Genomic DNA, 23896 nt, shown 5'->3' on the forward strand with positions numbered 1-23896 from the left:
AAAATGCAAAAGTATACCTTGAGGTATACTTCCCTGGAGGCCCAGACACTAGAGAATCTGCTTGCATTGCCGGAGACCTGAGTTCGATCCCTGGGCTGGGACGATCCCCTGGAGAAGGAAATGGCAAACCACTCCAGTATTCTCTCCTGGAGAATGTCATGAACAGTGGAGCCTGGTAGGCTACAGTTCATGGGGTCTCAGAGAGTTGGACACGACTGAGCAACTAACAGTTTCATTTTCATATCTTGAGGAGCACTCAGGAGCAGTGTCCATTGTCCATAACAGGGAGGTAAAGAAAGATGTCCTGGAGGAAGTGATTGTGGAGATAAACTGGCTTGAGGAATATGGAAAATAGTTTTAAGAACAAAGAAGAAGGTGCTGTGGCAGGGGAACTGCAGGAAAGTCAGTGAGGCTGGAGCCTGGAGAGAAATGGAGAACACGGTGAACTGAGGTGGCAGTGGGATCAGCACATTGTAGGCTATAGATTGGTGTCTTGGTGTCTACAGCTCTCTGCTGAGTGACTGCAACATTCCTACTACAATGATGGCAAGCTGACCTGCCCAAGCTCCCAGGCATGGCCCAGGAGTCCTGTCTCCTCCCCCACCCTCCGCTCCCTTTTCCATCATGACCTGCTGCCTCCCCAATACTTTTCAGAGGACACAGGAAATGAAATATTCATAGGAAAACACAATCACTACTGGATCCTTAAATTGAGATGATGCACTTGATAGGGAATCCTTTCGTGTAAGAAGGGGAAGGACGAGACCAGCAGCTTCAGGAAGGGGGCAGACTGAAGGCAAAATCAGTTTTCCCTTCATCTATACCCCTCCCACTCATCTACCTCATTTTCCTCACCCAGTCCTTTGCCCTTATTCTCTGGGTCTCAATGTCTCTTCCCAAGTTTAATTTATTTAAACTAGCTTGCAGCCAGATATTTGGCACCTGTGTGCAATCTATTCTGAGCCCTGAGTAAGATGACTAGATTTAGCAAATCAATGGGATACCCAGTTAAATCTGAATTCAGATAAACAACAATTTTTTAGTCTAACTAGGTCCAAATATTACAACGCTATCCCTGAGCAGCAGGGGCTGGGGTGTCAGAAACTGGCTCCGGTCAACTGATAACTAACGCTGATGATAATAACAGGTATCAACACTGGCCCAGGTTACCTCCGGTTTGGCCCTCACCAGGGAGGTAACCAAGTGAGTGAACAAGACTCTGGGCCCAGACTACCAGGGTTGTCTTTCAGCTCTGCCTATTTCTAGCTGTGTAACCTTGGAGGGACCCAACAAATGAAATGCTTAACTTCTCTGTCCTCAATTTCTTCATCTGTATATTGCAGATAATAATAGCACCTACATTATAAAGATGTCGTGAGGATTAAATGCATTTACAGATGAAGTGTTTAGAACAGTACCTGGTCCAAAGTAAATGCTGTGTTAATGTTAGCTGTGATTGTTTATCTAATCACACCAGACCAAATGTAAACTCCATGAGAACATGGATTTTCTTTTGTTCATTGCTAGGAGTGGGGCTGTTTTACAGTACATGCTCAAGAAGAGGGCCTGGCATGTAATATATACCCATAAATGTTTATTGAATTAAATTTGTCCTCAGGATATACCAGAAAGATTGGAATCATAATTCCCTTTTTACAGATAAGGAAACAGGTTTAGGGACATGAAAGGAGTTTTCCAATGTTAAAGAGGTAGCAGGGACGGGATTCCAATCCAGATTTGTTAGGTTCCAAAGTCTTTCCACTCAAAACTCAATTCACTTCAACAGTTGAGGTGCTACCCTTGGAAAATCATGGAATAGCAGGAGCATGTGGATTCAGTAGAAACCTTCATTGACTTTGATTAATCAAAGTCCTATAATCTGTTCCCGACCTGTTGTGTGACCTCAGGTAAGTCACCCCATCTTTCTGAAGCTGTTTTATGACGTGTAAACCAGGTGGTGGTGAGGATCCACAGGGGTCATAAGTTGGTGAAGCCTGATCAGAAGAAGGCTTCTGATAATCCTGCCTTAGAACAGCTCTGCAAATGGCCATTCTTCCCCCTCCATGAAACCCGCAAACCCATCTCTCCACTCTTCCAGGTGTGAATCTCACCACACCTGGACCCCTAACACTGCTTTAGATGGAGGCTGAGTCTCTCCAGTGGGAATCCCTCTCCCTGGTCTCTTACTACAAGTGCAGCCCAAGCGTCGGTGGATCCTGGGAGCCTGGGCCCTGGCCTCCCCAGAGGGGGCGCAAACCCAAATCAGCCCAGAGCCAGGGCTGCAGCTGGAGAGATTCTGGAGAGACTTGGCTTAAAAGAGCAAAGCATGCCTATTAAGACATCAGTCTGCAGGCACTGTGGGCCCTGATGGTGGCAAAAGAAGATCCGTACCCTGCCCGGAGCTGGGGCGCAGGGGATCCCAGTGTCGCTTTGGGGGCGGGGGAGTGGGATGCGGGGAGTGTCTTAGGGCCTCGCAACGAGGGGAGTAGGGCTCAAGTTCCCTTCCAGCTTCTCCCTGGGTCAGGCCTAGGACATTCGGTGTGACTGGGGGTGGGGTGGGGGTGCTGGGGTTGAGGGGAGATGGGGAGGTAAAGAGAGTAAGGCCCGCTGGAGAGAGAGGGGGCATTTGGGGAACTATTCCAAATGTGCTGAGTGTGGGGAGATCGGTGGCCCTAACGAGTTTGGACCCCGGGGACCAGGTTTGGGAGGGAGGAGCCAGGAGGACCTCTCCTGGGCTGGGCGGAGCGTGGGCCCGGGGCTCGCGGTGGAGGCGGGGCCCTCACTCCCCGCGTGGCGGAGGCGGGGGTCCTCCATGGGAATGCCGCGCCGCGGGGGCCGGGGCGGGGCTTCGCTGTCCCCGCCCCCTCGCGCAGGTAGCCAATGGGTGCGGCGGCGCCGGGTGACGGAGGGAGCCGAAGTGCTAGTGCCGCGGCGGCGGCGGCGGCGGCGGACGGCCCAGCCAGAGCAAGAGGGTCTCGGCGGGGAGAAAGGGGGCGCTGGGGTCTCTGAGCGTGGGACCTCAGGACCCAGGAGGCGGCGCGGCTCGGGCCGCCGGTGGAGCACGGGCGGCCCGGCGGCGGCGCGATGCCGCTCGCCCAGCTCAAGGAGCCCTGGCCGCTCATGGAGCTGGTGCCGCTGGACCCGGAGGTGAGTGAGCTGGGCGGGGGACGGGCGCCGGGCGCCGGCGGCCGGCAAGCCCGAGTCCCCACAGGGGCGGGGCGGCCCGCGGCGCCGCTGTAGCCTGGCGGGCGCCCGCGAGGACGCGAGTGCCCGCCGATCTCCAGCTTCGTCTCCGGCTCCACCCCCTAATGCCCCGGGTGTGTGTGCGCGAGGGTCCGTTCTGCCAAGCCCCCAGGAAGCCCCTTACCCCGGAGAGGGAACCCCGTGCTGCGCTTAGATCTGACCGCCGCCTCACCCCACACATACCTGGGACCTGTACCCGGAGCTGTAGGAGGTTCCTTCACTAGGGCACACGGCCCAGGGCTGGGATGCCAGATGTCTTGGATTCTACAAGAGACAAGGGTCATGGGACCCCCCCACCACCACCACCACTTCTTGATGTCTCACAGCGGCCCTACCCCAAGAGCTCCCAGTGTCTCCGCTGCTGACCTTAGAAGGCTTTCCTTCTTGATCGTCGCAGTTGTGGAATTTGGGGTGACTCTGCCCGTCTGGGGCTGAAACCCTTGGTTTTCTTTGCCCCAGGCTAGGGTCAGAGGACGCCTGTGTCACCTCTTCCAGGCTGGGGAGAAGAGAATGGGGAAAAGCCCTTAGACCTGAGAAAATTATTCCTGGAGATGAGGAGGTCGTTGGTTCCTGCCCCCCTCCCATAGAAAGGGTTGGGCCTCCAGAGAATTTGGCCTTTGCCTCTTCCAGAAGCAACTCTTGCCTTCCGAGGATACTGTGGTTTAGGCCCTAACGTTGCAGAGGCCTGCTCTTCCTGTGCCCTTTGACCCTCCAGGGTCAAGGTCAAGCCCTTGAACCAGCAGATGGAGAAAACTTTCCCCTCAGCCTCCTTATGGGAAGGACAGTAGGTGATACTGCCTTTCCAGAGGGATGTGGGGATATGAGGGCGACGATGGAAACCTCAGAGAGCCTGAGATCCAGAGTGATTTTCTTCTGGCTGGGGCTCGGACCCCTCCCCGCTTAGATCCCCTCCTCTGCCCTCTCTTACCTGGGGCAACCACCAAGTGCCCTGCCTCTCAGGGCCGCTGGTTGAGAGCTGAGTGAGGATCCTGGGTCCCCAGCGCCCAGAGTGTGCTGCCCCTTTAAAGGGATGGTCATGGCTGACACTGGCTATTGGAGGGTGGGCGCGGCAAGATTAGGTAACCAACCTGAAGGCGCAATTTGGAGTAAATTGCTCTGGGATTCCTGCCATGGGGTTTTTACGGGCCCTGCACAGCTCAGAAGTTCTCCCGCTGACTCACCCTCCAAACTGAGGAACATGGCCCTCTGCAGCCCCTATCCACGGGCTGCCCACCCCCTGGGACTGGGGCACAAGGGGTTGGGGTGGTGGTGGTGCTCAGAGGTAAATTCCTTTGTCCTGGCACACCCTTGAGACCTAGGCCTCTCTAGAGGAAGGTGGACTAGGAGAGGCCAGGGAGGGACTTACCGTGGGTTATACTAGTCTGGAAGGCAGACACCCAGAAACTTGATTCCCAGTCCAGGGCACTGCTTCCTGCTTCTCTTTGGGAAATCCTGAGGCAGGGACCAGGTTTAAACAGGAAACTCAACTCAGTTTTAGTCCTACTGCACCTGAACTTTGAGAGGAAAAAAAGGTGGGCTTATTTCCTTGGATTAGGGGGGCTGTGATTTCTCCAGGAGCTTCACCTCAGATTCGCAGTATGACCCTCAGTCATTCCGTAGCCTCTCTGGACCTCTGTTTCTCCACTGGCCAGGGCTGAGTTCTGGCCTCTGCTTTCTGGGCCTGAGAGGGTGCAGAGCCCTAAGGAGCACTGCCTATTTTCCTCCTCCCCACTCCATGGAGGTGCCAGGCGACTCGGTGTTATTGTTTGGGTAACAGGAGCCACGGGGCAGCCAGGGCGCGGGTAGGGTGCAGGTTCTTACTGGAGAACAGGGCCTCGCTGTTCTCAGCCCAGGTGACATGTAAGTGATACAGCACCCTGACCTGCAGGTACAGGCTCCTGGCCGGGAGGGAAGCTGGCCGAGGACTGGCAGGGCATTTGGCAGAGGCCTGGGATCTGCCCTCCCTGTGACGCTGCTGAAAATGGGCTGCTCGGAGGCAGGGCCTTGTCTGGGGTGTGGCCCAGGTGGAGTCAACCCACTGGAAGTGTGGGTGAGGATTCTGCTGGGGCCTTCCCCTGGCCCTGCTGGGCGCAGTAACCTTGGCCCCAGGCCCAGCCTCGCTGGGTGCAGAGCTTCAGTCTGTGCAATCCACCCCACTTCAGCACTGTGACCTTATTAAAATCAAATAATTCTCCAAACAGTTTCTCAAGGTAGGGATTATTACCCCTGTCTTCATATGGAACAAGTGAACTCAGACGGAACTGGCCTGTGAATTAATGTCAGAGTCAGAATTAGAACCCAGATCTCCCACTGTCTTCTACCCAGTAGGGAGAGTCTTAAGGACAGGCAAGAGCTGGGATCAAGCTGGCCAGGTGGAAGGTACTCCAGGAGAGGCTCCGGATGTTGGCAGACTCTCCTGTCCAACCTTGGCTGAGGGCTAGTAGTGCCAGCCAGCCCTGGCACCTGGCCCCCAGCTTCCAGCAGCGGGCAGGGTTGCCAGTGCTGGGCTCTGAACCCAACTCCTGGGGCTGCTTCCTGCCTGTGGGGCACGTGCCGTCTTTGTCCATCTGCTGCCCGGCTTCTCCAGACACTGCCCTGGACGCTTCTCTTCCCAAGACAGAGCGGCTTGGGTGGGAAGGAAGGATGCTTATTGGAACCCATCTCTGACCTCTGGGGAGGGGAAATAATGGCCTGGGGTCCCTCAGTTGCTGTGCCCATGAGTATTGCTCTCTGAGGAAGTGGGAGAAGAGTGAGTCTCCCTCCTCTAAGAGGCTAGAAGCCCTTTCCTGTACCAGACTTGTAGACAAGGTCTTTCATTCAGTATTCTGCAAGGTCAGTATCATTGTCCTTATTCATTCATTCAGCAAATATTTATTGAGCACTTACAATGTGACAAATACTTCTCCAACCAGCAGGGTGTCACTGTGAACAAGACAGACCTGCCCTCCTAGTACAGGTGAGGAAACCAAGGCTCAGAGAAGTAATGTGACAGACACATTCAGAGTGAGTGGCTGGCAGAGCTAGCATTAGGGACTCTGTCTCTGTGGCTGCAGACCTGTGTTCTTTCCACCCTCTGTGCAACAGTCAGTCCAGAAGGGCAGATGCGCCCTGTCTTCCCAGGACCCTGGCTTTCAAGGGGAAGGTCACCTGTGGTCCTCTTTGCACTCCTAGTCCTTTTTCCAGGGCCGCCCATTCCCCACTAGAGACCTTGTGCATCAGCTCTTACAGGCCTGGGGTTCCATCAGGATGGTACCCAAGCCAGACCCGGGGACTGGAGGCAGCCAAACAGGCTCCCTGAATCCTCCAAGATACTTCTCTGTAACCCTCCTCTGGGTTCACCCACCACCTCCTGCTCTCTCTCACTAGGGATGCATGTGACTCTGGGTCATAGCCCCATGTCTGTTACCTGCTAACGGAGGGGCTGCAGTTAAGTCACTCAGCTCTTCTGAGCCTCATCTGAAAAATGGGAGTAACAACCTACTGTGGCCTCCTTGCTCGCTTTGCTGGTTTGAGGTTTCATTTGACAGGCTATGTGCCAGACCCTGAGCTGGGTGCCAAGGAGACAATACTGGACAAGCCGTGGCTCCTCCCTGAGTTAATCTGAGGTTTGCTCGGTGCTGTGAGGCCCAGAGGAGGGAGGAAAGGACTTGAGGCTGTGTGGACAGAGGAGAAGACATTTAACTGAGCTCTGAAAGACCAGGAGTGTGCTGAAGTGACTGGGCAGGAAAGATTTTCTTGGTAGAAGGAGCCACCGTGCAAATGCTTGGGGACACGCTGGTCTGTTCGGGGTCTCAGGTTGTTCAGTTTAGCTCCAAAATAGGAATAGTAATAAATGGTGATTGTTTGTGGACCAGTTATATGCCAGGTGTAGTTTTTTTTTTTTTTTTTTTTTAATATTTCTTTATTTAGCTGTGCCGGATCTTAGTTGTAGCACTTGGGATCTTTAGTTGTGGCATGTGGGATCTGACCAGGAATCAAACCTGGGCCCCCTGCATTGGGAGTGTAAAGTCTTAGCCCACTGGACCACCAGGGAAGTCCCTGGATGTATGTATTTTAGAGACATTATTTTGCTTGCTTCTTAAAGCCACCCAGTGAGGTACATTACTTTTATCCCCATTTCACAGATGAGGGAACTGAAGCTTTGAGAAATGAAGTAACCTCAGGGTTATTATGCAGGTGATAGAAACCAGAATTTGAACCCACAAGGTCAGATTCCAGAACCCACATTAATCATCTGTGGGAGCTAGAGATGATGGCTTTGAATACCATACCAAGGAGCTGGGACTTTATCCCACAGGCAGTGGGAAGCCATGGAAGAGTTTGAGGCCCGGTACCTAGAAAGTTCTCAATAAGGAGTGAGTGAGTGACCAGGGGAGTCTTACTCAAGTGTAATGATTGCAGTTGAGTTTTAGGAAGGGTGAGGGCTTAGAATGGGGGAGGCTAGTGTGTAGGCCCTTGTTACCATCCGGGGTTATGTCAAGAGTCTACAATGCTGGGTGAAGTGGAACTCCGTCTACAAAGGCATCACACCTCCTCCTCCCCTCAGGCCTGGTTCCACCCGGTCTTGCTCCCCAAGCTCCTGAGGAAGAACACATATGGTGGGGCCTCGGAATACTGGCCCCTGGGGAGGATTAGGGGCATTAAGGAGGTTCAAGGGGCAGGATGTCCAGGGAGTGCTGGGGAGGGAGTGCTGCTCCAGGAGCGGGGAGATTATATAACCGGGAGAGCACAGCTGTGCCCGCTGCTGCCAACAAGACTGCAGCTGCCCTGTGGACTTGGCCCCTGGCTCCAAAGTCCTGGGTCTTCCTGGTTTCTCCACACTCTTGCTGCGCAGGAGGGCTGGGGACAGCTCCTTTTAGCTTCCCAAGGCCCGGATGGGGTAGGTTACCCACCTCATATCACACAGGAAAGGGGTGGTATACCCAGGGTGGACAGCACCCAGCAGAGGGCGAAATCTGGCGCCTGGAGGACTGCCCAGGGGCGAGCTCCCGTGCCTGCCTCTCTGTTGCCCTGGCTGGGCACCGGGCTTCTCATCCTCAGTCCTCTTGAGCACCTCCTGGTGTCAGAGACCGGATTTTGAATCCCCGCTTAGCAGTGGTATGACCTTAGGTGCCATCACGAGGCCCCTCTGTGCGTCAGTTTCTTTCTCAGCCAAATGGGACCCGGGCCTACTGCCCAGGTCAGGTCAGGAGGGTTTAATGGTGCCACAGGTGTGAGGCATCAAGTGCAGAGCTGGGCGTGCAGCAGGGGCTCGGAAGAGAGCAGCTGTTAGCACCAAAGCCTAATCTCTGCCTCCCGGGCTCCCCATTTATTAGGAGGGGCTCCCAGGTGACACTAGTGGTAAAGAACCTGCCTGCCAATGCAGGAGACCTGAGAGACGTGGGTTCGATCCCTGGGTGGGGAAGATTCCCTGGAGAAGGGAACGGCAACCCACTCTAATACTCTGGTCTGGAGAATCCCATGGACAGAGGAGCCGGGCAGGCTACAGTCCATGGGGTCGTGAAGAGTCGGACACAATTGAAGTGACTTAGCACGCACCGCCCATGAGTCAGTAGTCCCTGCATTGTGATAAGTGGTAAAATGAAGGCTCATAGGGAGTAGCAGTGATTCTGCAAGGATGGAGAGGGGTCCCAGAGAAGGCAGGGCCAGGGCATTTCTGGGCTGGACACTCTCCCAGACTTTGTCTCCTTTAGCCCTTATGTCAACTCTGGGAGGTGGATGTAAATACCCATGTTACAGATCAGGAAACTGAGGCCTCTTGAGTTGGTTAGTTGGCACACACACACAGAGTCCTTTCCTTCTCACTGGGAGGAGGTGACATTTGAGCCAGACCTTCAAAGATGAGATGTTTTCTAGGCAGAGACCGTGGGAGAGGGGTGCCCAAAATGGGCTGCCTGAGTCGGGGTGACTGCAGGAGGCTTGAGGCCTGTGCCCTCCCAGAACTCCCGCCCCTGCCTCCAGGGCCCTTCTAGCCACTGGGAGCATCCAAGGGCCGGGGTGCCCCGTAGGGGCTGTCTTTGCTTTGTGCCACTCTGGTAAATTCTGACAGTGTTCCCCACTCTCTCTTCTCTTTTCCAGAATGGACAAGCCTCAGGGGAAGAAGCTGGGCTTCAGCCATCCAAGGTAAGGATCGTCAGGGACGGAGTCACTGCATGGAGAAGAAGAGGAGGGAGACACTGACCTTGTCCCACCCAGGTGTGAGGCCCCCTGGCCCAGCTCAGCCTTCCTTCTCTGAAAGTGAAAGTGAAAGTCACTCAGTCGTGTCCGACTCTTTGCAACCCCATGGACTATATAGTCCATGGGATTCTCCAGGCCAGAATACTGGAGTGGGTAGCCGTTCCCTTCTCCAAGGGATCTTCCCAACCCAGGGATTGAACCCCGCATTGAAGGTGGATTCTTTACCAACTGAGCCACCAAGTCCTTCTCTGGTCCCACCTAATACTGGAGGCAACCCCGTATGTCAAGATTACTCCCTTCCACCTTCTGGTTTCTCAGGTGAGTGGACTATGGCCCAGTCAGGGTCAGAAGCCAGGCTAGAACTCAGGTTTACCCGTCACCCAGACCAGGATGCTTCCTCTGTTTATTTACTCGTGGTGGCTTGGCTGACTGTATTAAGAGGGTGAAGGGGTGACGGGAGAGGCTCAAGTCCACTGGGCCTGACAAGGGCCTGGAATGGTCTGGGCACCTGGCGCTGGAGGGAACCTGGCGGCGTCCAATCAAACCAGGACCCAGTGCCTGGCATGTGGCACACAGCCCGTTTCTCAGGGCTCCCAGCCCCAGGCCGGCTCCCTCACCTCTCCGCTCTCTGCTTCCCTTGGGCGCCTCCCTTCAGCCCTCCGGTCCAGTTGCTGGTTTTGTGTGTTGATAGCACTGCTGAGGCTGGGGGGCAATCTGGCCTGGGCTTTCTCATCGCCGTGTTGGGAATGACCTCACCCGATCCTCAAGGTGCCGTGAGGTCACAGAGCTGCTGGCTGGGAAGCGGCTGTGGAAGCCACCAGGCAGGACAGGGCGTGAGTTCTGGCGGTAGAGCTGACCTGAGTTCTAGTCCTGCCTCCACCATCACCATTTGACCTGAAGCTTCTCCCTTCTGAGTCTAGTTTCCTCAGCAGTAAATTGGGAATGATGGTGCCTGCCTCCTACCTCTCAGGAGTGATGTGAAGGACAAATGGAAGAGCAGCTGCCTGGCACACAGTAGCTTTAGCCCTGGCAGCCTGAATGCCTGGCCGTGTTGCTCAGCCCCATTGCCTGTTAGTGGCCGCGCCCTCCTGGCCTGGGTCTGCCTCGGTACCAGACCATAAGCCCGACCTTTGAGATAGACCAAGGGCTGGCCCTGATGTTTGTCTTGACTCAGCCTCCAAAGATAAGGGAGCCGAGTTTCCTGGGGTAGGGCAGGCCAACAGAAGTAGGCTCCCACCCCCTCCTCTTTTTCACTATGGCAACCTTGGGTCACCAAAGGCCAGGCCGAGTCGTGTGGACTGGGCCCCTTGACTTGTCTCAGCTTCATGTGGGAGAATCTCTTCCCACCACATAGCTACCCCTGGTTGCCTAGTAATGAAGGGACTGTAGGTCTCCAGTGAAGATCCAGATGTTCAGATCTTGGGACTGTAAGTTCTCAGGGTTGCAGAGGTGCCTGCAGCTTTGAGGGAACTGGTAGTGAGTGCAGCTTCTCACCTCAGAGCTAGAGGGGCTGGTTAAGAGAGGACAAGCAATTACCCAGGTGGACGACCTACATTTGATCCCAAGTCTGTGACTTCTTCCTGCTTCTAGAGCAGATCCTGGGGTGGGAAGGGAGACGAGGCTGGACTTGGATGGGGCAGGGAGAGCCTTGAATGCCACATTAAGAGAGAGAAAGTGCCATACCAAGAGCTTTGCATTTGGTTCTCATAACACCCCCAGAGGTAGAAACTGTTACTCTCCCCATTGTACAGATGAGAAAGTTGAGGCCCAAGGTCATATTGCTAGTGGGCAACGAAGTCAGGTCTTGCTTGACCACAGAACCCACATTCCTCCCAGCCCAGGAAACACACTGAGTGTTGAAGAGGAGGAGGAGCATTGTGTCCCCGTGACCCCAGTTTCCATCATTACTCGGCACCTGCTCATTCACCTTCTCTGTTGCTGCAGAATCTCATAGCATCCCCAGTGCCCACTTTTGGGCTCAACACACCAGGGGGCGCTCAGCCTGTGGTCAGAACCTCATCACTTTGTGCAGTGGAAGGAGCTGGTTTATCTTTTGCATCATCACATTTTCATGGCACTGGCACCCAAAATGAAGTCAACACCCCACCATCAGGGAGTTCTCAGTGTTGGGGAAGGGTGGTAACAAGACAGCTGTGTGGTGGATGCAGTGATGGAGAACAGGCTGTGGGCACATAGAACCTCCATTCAGTGCCAGGCCTGACAGTGGGCAGTGAAATATACCACCTTCCTACCTGCCTCTCTGGGGCATGATGAGATGAGCACGTCCCAGGGAACCCAATAGCATCCACACTCAAGGTTGAGGGTGGACCAGATGGACGGGCACTGCTGTGTATGACAGAAGAGGAAGCGTGGGCTGTGGGGCACCAGGTCACCTTCCCTGCAGAGCTGGCATTTGCCAGGGCCTCGAAAGCCGGGATTTGGGCAGCTGGAGAGAGAAGTGGGCCTTCCAGGGGGAGGAGAGGTCTTGCTTGGAGGAGAGGCAGGCTCTCTGAGTTCAAAATCCTGCTCCTCTTTCTTATTTGCCGGCTGACCTTGGGCGAGTTGTTTTACCCCTCGGAAGCTCAGATGCCTCTTCTGTAAAAGGAGAATAGAGTCCACCCATCAGGGCCACCCAGAAGGAGGGAACGTGATGTGCATAAATTGGAGCATCCAGCAGTGTTTGAGACATCATATTGGTGTTTAATGCTTGTTTATTTGATCCGTTTCAGGCAGAAGAAGGGATTGGGGTTTTAGCAGCTGTAGAGAGGACTGCAGTCTAGGATGAGAGCTCCCCGTGTGCACCTGGTCCTTCAGGCATGCTGGGGCTCCATTCACCCTCCCTCCCTTCCTGGGGGTGGACTGGGCACCCCAGGCCCCCTCCCTGGCTATCTCCGGAGCTGGACCCCTTGGAAGCGCCTGCAGGTCTATTTTGAGAGCTGTGCGTCTCCCCCCCTCCCCTCCTCTCTTCCTGTTTATGAAACCCTGATCCCTCCCGGATCCCTCATGCTCCCCTGGCTGGAGCTCAGGCAGGATGTGATTGTGGACTTCGGGGAGCCTTGGGAGTCTCAGGTGTTGGAGGGGAATTTCCCTGGGACTGGCCGGGGAAGGCTCCCCCACCCTCCACCATCTCAACACCTGAGGCCCGTGGACTCTGTCCCTTCATCCTGCCCAGAGGAGACCCTGCAGTGGTAAGAATACCCTTGCCATTCAGGGCGTTCTGTTTACCACATTTCTTTATCTCTGTGGTCCATTTTGCTTCTCGAAACAACCTTCTGAGGGTGTGAACATTTTACAGAAGAAACTGAGGCTCAGATAGGGAGAGAGGGTTGCATGGGAACAAATGAGTAGACGGTTCTTAACTTCCCACCCGGCCTTCCTGGCCTCAGGCCTCTTTTCCATGCTCTCTACGTGGAGTGTCTGTTTTCCTCCTCTCTGCTTGACCAGCTCCTGTTCATCTTCAGGGTCCAGCCAGACTGTCGCATCTTCCCAGATCTCACCCCGGGCGACAGAACCTGTGGGCCCCTCCAGCACCTTGCCTGCGCTGCTGTGTGTGCCATAGTTCCGTTTTGTTGTGTGTTTGGGGGAGCTGTCTGAGGACAAGGCTGGAGTCTTCCTTAACACGTGCGCCTCCTAGTATCTGGCTCCTGGCCTGGGGATACACCCGGGGGCCCGTAGCTGTGAGTAATGTCCAGAGGGGAGGCAGGCTGGTGGGCCTCGCAAGGAGAGTGATGATGAAATGCTTCAGCCTGTAGGCTTCGATTTTGCCCCGAGCTCTCCGCCTTTCTGGCCATGTGGCCTTGGGCAAGTCACTTTCTGTCTGAATGTAGTTTCCTCTTCTCTGGAATGGGATGACAGCACTTCCCTTGGAGTAGGACACCTGAGCCTGGCAGAATCCACACCAATAAAAGCTGAAGGAAAGAATGGCTTCCTGCAATAAATGCTCAGTTAAGGGGCACGATTCTCATCATCACTGCATGCCAGTCCTGGCCTCGGGCCCAAGGCCAGCTCACCTATCAAGGAGGCCTGGGAACTGTGGCCCCACGGCCCAGAGGCATGCCGGGAGAGGCGTCTGGGGCTGTTTGCCCCATGAGAGGGGGCACCCCTGGGAGGCCCTGCAGATGCTGCTAGCTGGGGGAGGGGCTGTTGGTGTCCGTTAGGGCCAGAGATCAGCAGGTGGGCTTGGGCTGCAGCTGCTGGAGGGAGGCCCGGGCTGGGGACCCTACAGGCCAGGGATCAGGCAGGGTGTGTGTTGGAGGCATTGGGGGCGGGGGGGTCGCTCTGGGCTTCTCTCCAGCTGCCTTGTGGTAGGAAGTAAATAAGAGGAAGTATCTATGGGGGGAATGGGGCCGCGACCAGGGGGTGGGGTCTGGTGCTGTCCTCCCCGCTGCTGCCACCGGAGGCTCCCAGGCCCTGCACGTACCCCTTCGGTGAAGGCAGTTTGGAGACAGCTTCCTTCCTGTTGCCCCTTCTTGTACCCCCCCCATGGGTACATGCAGAGCCTTCCTTTGCTTCTGAAGGATACGGGGGTAGTGGGGAGTCGACGGGGGCTGCATAGCTGGTACTGGACCAGAGAGCTTTGAGGCTCTCAGGGCAACCCCAGACCCCAGGCCCTCCAGAAGCAGCTGAGGTACAACGAGAGGCCTCAGTCTAAGGAAGCATCTTGCACAACAGCCGGCAGGCCCTCCTCAGACTGCTGTCAGGGGCTCTGTGGGGACTGGAAGGGGAAGTTTGTGTACGTGGGGGCGTGTTTCCACATAGGGGATGTCTGTGGAAATGGTTTCCGATCAGCGGACTGTGTGCATTTGTGTGTGTGTCAGTTCCTGTGCGGGTCCTGGGTGAGTGATGTGGTAGGCCCATGTGGCAAAGGGCCGGGCCTGGTCCCCACCCTGCCCCACGGCTACCTGTGAGGTCCATGCCTTCTGCCCCGTTGCCCACCCCACCCCACCCCGCCACAGGGCCCTGGGCTGACGGGCTTCTTCAGGGCAGCGCTGAGTGTGGTCGTGCCTGTTGCCATGTTGGGTGGGCCCAGCCGCGGGGAGGTCACCACAGGGGAGGGAACGCCCGTGCCCTGGGCCGGGCTGTCAGAGATGGTGGCCTTGGTGGCTTTTGCCCGCCGTTCTCTCCTCAGGACGTTTGCAGGTAGAGGGTGCCCCCTGTGTCGCTGCCGCCTCTCCTTGTGACTTCTGTCTGTGTCCCGGTCTCCCTTCTTTAGGATCAGAGGAGACGAGGAGAGGGGTCTCTCTGGGTCCACCCTGGAGTCGGGGGCTTGGGGTCTACGGTGTCCCCTCCTCCGCAGGGGAGCCTTGCCCACATTCTGTCCCTCCTCCCGGCAGAGGGGGAAGTGAGAAGGAGGGGGTCAGGGACCCTGCCTTCTGGTCCAGGAAAGTTGAAAAAGCAGAAGTGAGGGGAATAGCCGGGCTCTCTGGCCATAGGCGTGGGCCCCACCATGCAGACCCCGGCAGACTTCCCCAGAGTTGAGAGAGACTCACGCCCCTGCCCCAGAAAGGTGAGCAGAGGCTTGGCCAGCCTCCAGCGGTGTCTGTCACCAAGACGCTGAGCCAGGAATGGGTTTGGGGGTGGCTCTGTGCCCTGAGGTTTCCGGGTGGCTACCTCTGTCCCCAGGGACGGTTCTCAGTCAGAGGCAGGCCGAGAGGTGGAGACTCAGACTTCAGGACGGGGTGGGTAGGTGTTGCTGTGTGGTCTTGGCCCTCCCCAGCCCCTCTCGGAGCCAGGTTTTCTGCCTGTCCCACCTACTGGGTTCCTCTCCGGGGCCTGATTGACCTGCAGTTTCTCATGACTGCAGCTTCTGTGGCTGTTTAGGGTCCCTCAAGGGAGGCATCTCTGAGGGTCGACATCTAGAGTGGGAAGTCCCCAGACTGTCCCTGGTACTAAGGGAGAGGGTGGGCTTGGCTCGGCAGGATGTGTTTCTGGCTGACTTACCCGCCCTCCATTTCCTGGCTCCTGAGGCCTGCTGACCCCTAGGCAGGCAGGGACCAGGGAAAGGACTTGGGTTTGAGCCGGCTCTGCCACCAGTTCACTTTGAGCCTGGGTGAGTTGCTGTCTGGTGGAGCTCAGATTCTGGTTCCTGAAGTGGGGCATGACAGCTTTGGGATATCTGTCTGGGTCAGGGTCAGAGTCATCAGATTACACTCAGCAGACATCCGTCTCCGTCGGGTGACTTGATCCTGGGCGCCTCTCAGGCCCTGGCATGGGACTGAAAGCCCAAAGAAATGGAATTCCTCAGAGATGAGTCGGCCACAAGTACCAGACTGCTCTCTCTCAATGCTGGGGTTTTGCAGGTGATGTTCCCCCAGGTGGACCAGCAGGAACCCAGAGCTCTTGCCCTTAAGTCCAGGGTTTGACTCTCTGGATGCCCGTGTGTCTGCCCTGGGTGTCTGTCAGCCTCCTTGGGCCTCACTGATGCTGGCTGCCTCTGACTGCTGCCCATCTGCTTCTGTTGTTGGGCTCCTGTCTGTCTCCACTCCATGAGTGCCTGTCTTTACCTGTTGGGTCCACGTCACATTAGCTGGGTGCTTGTTGGGTCGTGTCCCGTCTGTCTCTGCCTGTTGAGTACATTCCCCATCTGTCTCCACCTGTTGGATGCAAGCCCCCATCTGCCTCTGCCTGTTGGATCTCCATCTGTCTCTGCCTGTTGGGTACATGTCACCATCTATCTTTGCCTGTTGGAATGTGTCCCCCTCATCTGCCTCTTCATGGTAGATATGAGTCTCTGTCTACTTCTGCCTGTTGGGTGTGAGTCCCTTCCTGCCTCCACTGTGTGTTTGGTACATGTCCCCATCTGTCTCTGCCTGTTGGATGTGTATTCTTCCCACCTCCTTCCTGTTGGGTACATGGCCCCGTGCATCTCAGCCTGTTGGGCACGTGGACTCTCCTACCCATCTGTTGGGTGTGCGCCTTCATCTGTCTTCACCTGTAGGGTGCCTGCCTCTGCCTGTTGGGTGTCCCTCCTTATCTGCCTGAACATGTCAGGTCCCTGTGTCTGCCTGTTGGGCACCTGTCTCCTCCTCAGCAGCTGGCTTGGCATGGGGCTTTCCCTCTGCAGGCCCACAGGGAGGATGGGGGGGAGGGCCAGAGGGCAGCCCTCTGGCGATGGGGAAGGGGGGAGAAGAGAGAGGAAGGGAACGTGGTAAGAGAGCTGGGAAACCACAGGCCCTGAGTGATTGGCGGCCCTGGGCTGGCCCAGCCCCCGCCTTTACCCTGCACATCCGCCTTGGGCCTGGCCACCTCCGCAGCAGCCCCGGACGCTGCCTGCTCCTGCCATGGTGCCTCGGCCCGGCCGGGCGCATGGAACAGGATCCCAAGCCGCCCCGTCTGCGGCTCTGGGCCCTGCTCCCCTGGCTGCCCAGGAAGCAGCGGCCCAGGATCAGCCAGACCTCCCTGCCTGCCCCCGGCCCTGGCCCTGGCCCTGGCCCCAGGCAGGACTCGGTGAGTGTGCCCAGATATCTGGGCCTGGCCTGACGGTGGCCCCTGGAACAGGTGCCCCGGTAACCGGTTTGGAAACAGCTGGCTCTGGGTTCTCCTTGCCCATGCCTGACCCTCCTGGGTGACTAGACCCTGTCCAGCCTTACTTCCTGGGAAAGTGAGGAGGCACTTCCGGGCTCCAGGGCGGTATCGACAGATTGGAGGGAGAGCAGAGGGGTTCTAGAACATCTGGGACCTGGCAGGGGTTTCTGGTAGACTTGCGTGAAGGAGGTTTCAGACGGTGGGGCATAGAGTCTCCGGTCTTGCTCGCACCCACCCCAGGCTGGCACTTATTTGGCTGGTAGGGGGAGTCTGAGGTGACGACCCTGTGTTCTTGGGTACCTTAGCCCTGTCCTTCTACCAGAGAGAGCCCATCTTCCATCTTGACCAGAAACAAAAGCCCAGTTATGCCTTCCCAGGACGCAAGCAAACTCTACTTCCTATTGTATCAAAACCAAAACCTTTGTAGCTGCGGAGGGGAGCCTCACAGGGAGGACCAGGGGCAGGCCTGTAGGCCTCAACCAGAGCCCGGCATTGGCTCTGCCTGGCCGTGCCTGGGCACCCCTCTGGGCTTGACCAGGCTGGAGCAGCAGGAGCGATATGAGCTCACCTGACCTGGCACCTTGGTAGTTTGACCCTCCCTGGGTTTTGATATTGATGAACTGGGAGGCCCCGTCTTCCAGGGTAGCTGGCTGGTTGGGCCTGCAGGACCCTGTCTGCTGAGATCTGGCAGGAGTTGGATCTCAGGGTGGGGGGCCATGCCCTGTGCTGACCTGGATGGGGCCCACCGTGCTCACCAGCTCTGTTCCTCCATCAGGATGAGGGCGTTCTCAAGGAGATCTCCATTACGCACCATGTCAAGGCTGGCTCGGAGAAGGCCGACCCATCCCATTTTGAGCTCCTCAAGGTCCTGGGCCAGGGATCCTTTGGCAAAGTGAGTCCTGAGCCCACAGCTGGGAGGGCAGCACTGGTCATGTCACAGTGGGGGTGGGAGGACCACCTTGGAGCTCAAAGGGTCAGAGGGCAAGGGTTGACGGGTCTGAGGGGAGGAGGAGAGAGGTCACTGTGGTTCCCAGGGGCGACACAGGTCAACGTGGTGCTCAGGGAAGCTGGAGGTCAGCCTGGGACCTGGGGCATGCGAGCTGGCAGGTTCAGCCCCCTGCCCATCTTCTTTTCTGCTTCTCCCTGACCACCCCGCCTCCAAACCCCCCCAATACCGTCTCAGGTCTTCCTGGTACGAAAGGTCACCCGACCTGACAGTGGGCACTTGTACGCCATGAAGGTACTAAAGAAGGCAACACTGAAAGGTGAGTGGGGGGTGCCTCCCCTGCAGAGCCTCAGGCTGGGCAGAGATAGAGGACAGATAACACCCAGCGCTTAGGGGCCTTGGGTCTGATGGGAGAGACAGCTGTCTCACCAGGAATACCAGATCTGAAGATCCAGAACAGGTCTATTTTCAGCCCCTCCTTCTCTCCCACCTCCCCTGATGGCAAAGACAGGATCCATGCAGAAGAAAAGACTTCCGGGGATTAACCCCTTCCCACCCCCCTAAGCCAAGTGCCAGTGTCTGTAGCTGAAGGGCGTCTGGCAGGAGGCAGGGGGTGAGTGCGGTGTGTTGGTGGGGGTGGGCAAGGGCTTCAGATATCAGGCATCAGCTTGGTTGGGCAGAGGCATTCTGTGAGTAGAATTGCTTCATGATGCTTGAAGAGTCTGAAGGAGGCCTCTCAGAGTGGAGGAGTGCATGAGAGGAGAGGAGGGGGCCCAGGGAACAAGGCGGTTGGGGTAGGTTGGAAAGGATGAGTCGGGCAGGGCCCCAGAGATGGATGGAGAGGTTCAGAAGGGAGCTGAGCCCATGTCTAGCATTCCCAGACTTACAGAGGGTGTGAGGGTGGTTGGGAGTGGGCTTTGGACTGGACAAGGCTGGTCCCGCTGACCAGGAGGAGTGGACCCCGGCTAGGATGGGGGCAGAATAGGAGGTACTGGCCTTGGGTTCCTGTGGCCACAGTGGGCTTAGCTGTGGTGCTGTAAGACCACCCTGGTAGGGATGGGAATCCTTCACCAGGAAGGATGATGGGAGAAGAAAGATGCTGTGAAGGGCTCCTGGGCTGGGACGGGGGAGCGGGTGCGGGACCCCCCCAGGGTGGTGCAGTTGGTGCTGGGACCCAGGAGATTCTGGGTTTCAGCCTCACAGGGAAGGGGCTCCCATGGGAGTAGCCAGGTGAGCTGTGTCTTTAGAGAGCGAGTTAGGCCTTCTCTCCAGACTGAAAACATAGAGGAAAGATACCCCAGGAGGGAGTAACTATGCCTGAACAGAAATGTAGAGGAATAGTAATAGTTTGAAAATGTTAGGTGTATTTTGGAAACAGTGATGAGGGTAGTTAATCCGGTATGGTCCCAGTCTTGTCTGGTGAGGGAAGCAAGAAAATTACAAGAGGGTGAAAGGTGCTCTGAAGGGGAAAATAGAGCACTATAGGAGTCCAGAGGGTTCCAGCTCAGCTTGGCAAGTTAAGGAAGGCTTCCTGGAGGAGAAAATGTCTGAACTGAGTCAGAGGAGAACCTGCTGATGATCAGAACGGCTTAGGGACTTTTATTCTTTAAAAAAAAAAAAGGGTGAGGTGCCTGCTCAGACCCATGAGTCTGAATTTCAGGCCCAGGGACTCTGCCTCAGGCTAGAATTGGGGATTTTTTTCTTGCTTTTTTTGGCCACACCGCATGGCATGTGGAACTTCCCCAACCAGGGATCGAACCCACACCCACTGTAGTGGAAGGGCAGAGTCTTAACCACTGGACCACCAGGGAAGTCTGGGAATTGGAGATTTTTATGCCAGATGGAGAGGGGGCTGATTAAGGCATCCCAGGGGGAGCCACAGGGGCAGAGGCTGGGGGCACGCAAGGAACAGGTTCCTTAGACTGGCTGGATTGAATGGCCCCTTGGGGCACAGCTAGCGACAGGGCTAGAGAGATGGGCAGGGCACCAAGGGCCAGTCTTGGGCGCTGCCGAGAGACATGAGGAACAAGTAGAAAAGAGAGTCCTTCTTAGCCAAGGCTGGAGGGGCGCTGTGCTGGGCAGCTGGACCTTTGGTAAGCCCTTTCTTCCTTTGACCAGTGCGTGACCGCGTTCGGACCAAAATGGAGAGAGACATCCTGGCTGACGTAAACCACCCGTTCGTGGTGAAGCTGCACTACGGTGAGACCGCGGAGCCTCCCTGACCTCCCACCCCGCCTGCCGGCCTTTGCCCTTGCCGGGGGCCTGTTGCCTTCCCTGCATACTGCCCCATCTGCCGCCTGGCAGACCAAGGGAGCCGAGGGGCAGAGGGACAGGGCCCAGGGCCCAGCTGGCTCCTCCATGGCCTTTTCCCGTCTCCGCAGCCTTCCAGACCGAGGGCAAGCTCTACCTTATCCTGGACTTTCTGCGCGGCGGGGACCTCTTCACCCGGCTCTCTAAAGAGGTGAGCTGACACCCGGGACACCCACTGCCAGGGCCGCGGATGGAGCTGGCGTGACAGTGAGGCCTCCTCCTGGGACTCCCCAGGCCTGCCCAGCATTCCCTGACCCACCCTGGGACAGAGCCCATTCCCTGGCAGAGTTTCTGAGAGTTCCCTGAGATGGGTGAGGCGAATCAGGCCCAGGATGTGATCCTGCCCTGATTCCAGGAACCCAAGGGTGGCTCTCACCTCTTCACCTCCATGCTTCTTCTTTTTTTTTTGGATTTATTTATTTACCAGTTTTTATTTATTTTTTGGCTGTGGTGGGTCTTTATTGCTGCGTGCAGGCTTTCCCTAGTTGCTGCGAGTGGGGGCCATTCTTCATTGCAGTGCTTGGGTTCCTCACTGAGGTAGTTTCTCTCATAGAGCACAAGCTCTAGGGTGAATGGGCTTCAGTAGTTGTAGCTTGTGGCCTCTAGAGCTCGGGCTTAGCAGTTGTGGTGCACAGATTTAGTTGCTCCAAGGCACGTGGGATCTTCCCAGACCAGGATCGAATCCATGCCCCTTACACTGCAAGATGGATTCTTAACCACTGGACCACCAGGGAAACCCCTTCACTTCCATTTTTTCAGGGCTTCTCCAGGCAGGGTTATGAGGATTTGGAGAAGCCCAAATCCATCTGGAAAGCTGGATGCTTTAGGATTATGTCCTGTTAACCAAAAGGCTTTTGAACTCACATAAAAGAATTTGAACCAGATATAAAAATGGGACCATTAATACAAATTAAATTTTAGAAGAGAACCAAAGTTTTTAAATGTTTAAAATGCTGTTTGAATGATCGAATAGATAATACATGACTGAGAAGAAAAATATCCATTGAGAAATCTTCCTCCCACTCCAGCCCTCTCGACTCCCCCCTAGGTAAACATTTTTCTTATCTAAATTTCCCATGTTTCTTTGGGAAAAAATTACAAACCAATTCAATGTATGATCTGAATCCTGACCCCTACTTTCTTATATACAAAATACTGTTCTGTATATACTGTACTTTGCTTTTTTCATGACAGTTTGTTTTGGAGTGACTTAGCACTTATATCTTGGAGATGAATCTGTAGCCATCCATTGTATGGAGGAATCCTTGCTCTAGTTTATGGCTGCATTTTTGTTGTTTAGTTGCCAAGTCAAGTCTGACTCTTTTGCGACCCCATGGACTGTAGCCTGCCAGGTTCCTCTGTCCATGGGATTTTCCAGACAAGAATACTGGAATGGGTTGCCATGTCCTCTTCCAGGGGATCTTCCCAACCCAGATGTTGAACCCGTGTCTCCTGCTTGGCAGGCAGATTCTTCATCACTGAACCACCTGGGAACCCCTCATAGCTGGCATAGCACTCCATTGTGTGGGAAGTAGACAGTTTAGTTTACTGCTTGACCCTTGGGCTGTTTCCAGTCTTTCCCTATTTTGCCTTTCAATGCTACCATGAGTGACTTGGATATTAGTCATTTCATTCTTCAAACCCCTTCATAAAGAGAAGAGGGTATGGAATCTCTGAGGAGGACGAGGAAAGCTGCTGACTGCCCAGTGCCCCAGCTCCTGAGAAAGGGGCGATCCCGGCTGAAGCCCCCTCCCTCCTGTTGCAGGTTATGTTCACGGAAGAGGATGTGAAGTTTTACCTGGCCGAGCTGGCATTGGGCCTGGACCACCTGCACAGTCTAGGCATCATTTACAGAGACCTGAAGCCTGAGAAGTGAGTGAAGGCCCAGCTCTGCCCAGCTCCCTAGGGTGTGCAGAGGCAGGCCCCAGGGGCCTCTTCTAGAACAGAGCCAGTCTGAGGCGGGTGGGTGTGACTTCCCCTGAGAAAGTCCCCCTCTCTTGGGTTGCCCCGAGAATGGGTGGGTGGAGCAGTGTGGTGGTAGCACCAGGCTCACCTGGGGGGCTGCCTCATCACTAGTGCTGCCATCACCAAGCACCAGGTACCTCTGTGCCTGGGGGTTGCCTACTTTTTTTGCTAATCCAGCATGACATCTGAGATGCCACCATTAAAAGCCCTTCCTTGATATGAACCTCTGTAGAATTTTCCTTAACATCTAAATATCCTTAAGTGGTAACTTGGGAGCCAGGGGCAGGTGCTAACGTGAAGTGAGATGTGGCTTTAGAGTCAGGCAGAAAGTGAAAAGTGAAAGTGTTAAGTCAGTCATGTCCAACTTTTTGCAGCCACTTGGACTGTAGCCCACCAGATTCTTCTGTCCGTGGAATTCTCCAGGCAATATCACTGGAGTGGGTAGCCATTCCTTTCTCCAGGGGATATTCCTGACCCAGGGATTGAACCTGGGTTTCCTGCATTGCAGGCAGATTCTTTACCATCTGAGCTACCAGGGAAGCCCAGAGTCAGGCAGACCTGAATTCAGATCTTATCTCTGCCACCTCCTAACTCTCTGACCAGGGGAGTTATTTAACCTTCCTGGGCCTTAACTTCCCCATGATTAAAATGGGGCCATGAAAGTACCTGCCTCACACAGTTGTTTCGAGAATTAGTGGAAAGGTAGGCAACACACCTGTATGGCACCATGAGTACCTGCTCCACCCACCCATTCATCAGCCGGACCTGGGTGGATCAGCTTCTCTGGGCTGGGCCCAACCTCTACAGCCCCATGGTGTCATCTGACTCCACCAAAGGCCCACGGCTGAGGGGCCCTGACCCCCTCTCTCCATTGCAGCATCCTTCTGGATGAGGAAGGCCACATCAAACTCACTGGTGAGTGGAGGGCACCTGCCCCTCCGGTTTCAGGGGAGGGCAAGATGGGCTCTAGATGGACCTGGGCTGGCTACTAGGGTATCCTCTTGTTGTGAGAGGCTGTGCCAGGCACTTAGAAGTGGTCAAAAGTCCAGGCCTGGCATGACCTGGGTTTGAATCCCAGGTCCCCACTGTGTAATGCTGAGCAGACCATCTCACCCCCCTGGGCCTCAGTTTCCTCCTGAGTACCATGGCAGTGATGCCCTCAGGCCTCTGGACAGGGGGGATGGGTGTGCAGGGGTGGCAGCGAGGAAGGCAGGGGGTCCTGAAGGTGTGTCCGCTTGCCCTCCTTGCCACAGACTTCGGCTTGAGCAAGGAGGCCATCGACCATGAGAAGAAGGCCTATTCCTTCTGTGGAACGGTGGAGTACATGGCCCCCGAGGTCGTCAACCGCCAGGGCCACACCCACAGTGCAGACTGGTGGTCCTATGGGGTGCTGATGGTGAGTGCCCACGCAGGGGTAAAGCATCCAGCATCCAGCCCAGGCATTGGGCCTCAGTTTCCCCATCTGTGGGGCAGGGGGCGGGGGAGGGTGGTTGCTGGTCTCTAAGGCTCTTCTCTTGTCCTCTCATAGCTAAACTGGCCTCACACTCCTCCGAGCTGCAGTTTCCTTCCTTGGAAGGATTCCGGGCTTGGCCCTACCTGGGGTGCCCCCGGCCCGGTACTGGGCCTCTCCCCAACCTCAGGCCCCTAGTCCTGCTCCTGGTGGTCTGATTGACGGAGTGGGGAGGGACACACACAGTCCTTGATCCAGGTGGACCTCCTGGGCGGGGGGCT

The 23896-nt window shown here is 55.9% G+C and overlaps 1 protein-coding gene and 1 long non-coding RNA gene across 5 annotated transcripts in view; one reads left to right on the top strand and one right to left on the bottom strand.

Moving 5' to 3' along the window:
- Positions 1-243: 243 nt before the first annotated feature.
- On the bottom strand, positions 244-4261 carry LOC122698397. The gene is made up of 4 exons (XR_006342323.1): positions 4172-4261; positions 3610-3739; positions 3427-3507; positions 244-419 (listed from the first exon to the last, which is right to left on the bottom strand). It is a non-coding gene; the product is annotated as an uncharacterized LOC122698397 (long non-coding RNA).
- Positions 2913-23896, top strand: part of RPS6KA1 (ribosomal protein S6 kinase A1) — a 37346-nt gene continuing 16362 nt past the window's right edge. The window contains exons 1-9 of one of the 4 annotated variants that reach the window (XM_043909357.1): positions 2913-3147; positions 9322-9366; positions 17720-17836; positions 18128-18209; positions 20009-20089; positions 20272-20351; positions 21966-22072; positions 23043-23080; positions 23419-23561. In XM_043909357.1, the coding sequence (XP_043765292.1) occupies positions 3085-3147; positions 9322-9366; positions 17720-17836; positions 18128-18209; positions 20009-20089; positions 20272-20351; positions 21966-22072; positions 23043-23080; positions 23419-23561 (756 nt within the window). In that variant the 5' untranslated portion in view covers positions 2913-3084. Of the gene's footprint in view, positions 3148-9321; positions 9367-14800; positions 14927-16646; positions 16867-17719; positions 17837-18127; positions 18210-20008; positions 20090-20271; positions 20352-21965; positions 22073-23042; positions 23081-23418; positions 23562-23896 lie in introns of those variants that run through there. The other 3 variants (XM_043909358.1, XM_043909356.1, XM_043909355.1) reach the window with 3 other exon arrangements.

Source organism: Cervus elaphus, chromosome 8 (genome assembly GCF_910594005.1).
Source record: "Cervus elaphus chromosome 8, mCerEla1.1, whole genome shotgun sequence".
Lineage (NCBI taxonomy): Eukaryota > Metazoa > Chordata > Mammalia > Artiodactyla > Cervidae > Cervus > Cervus elaphus.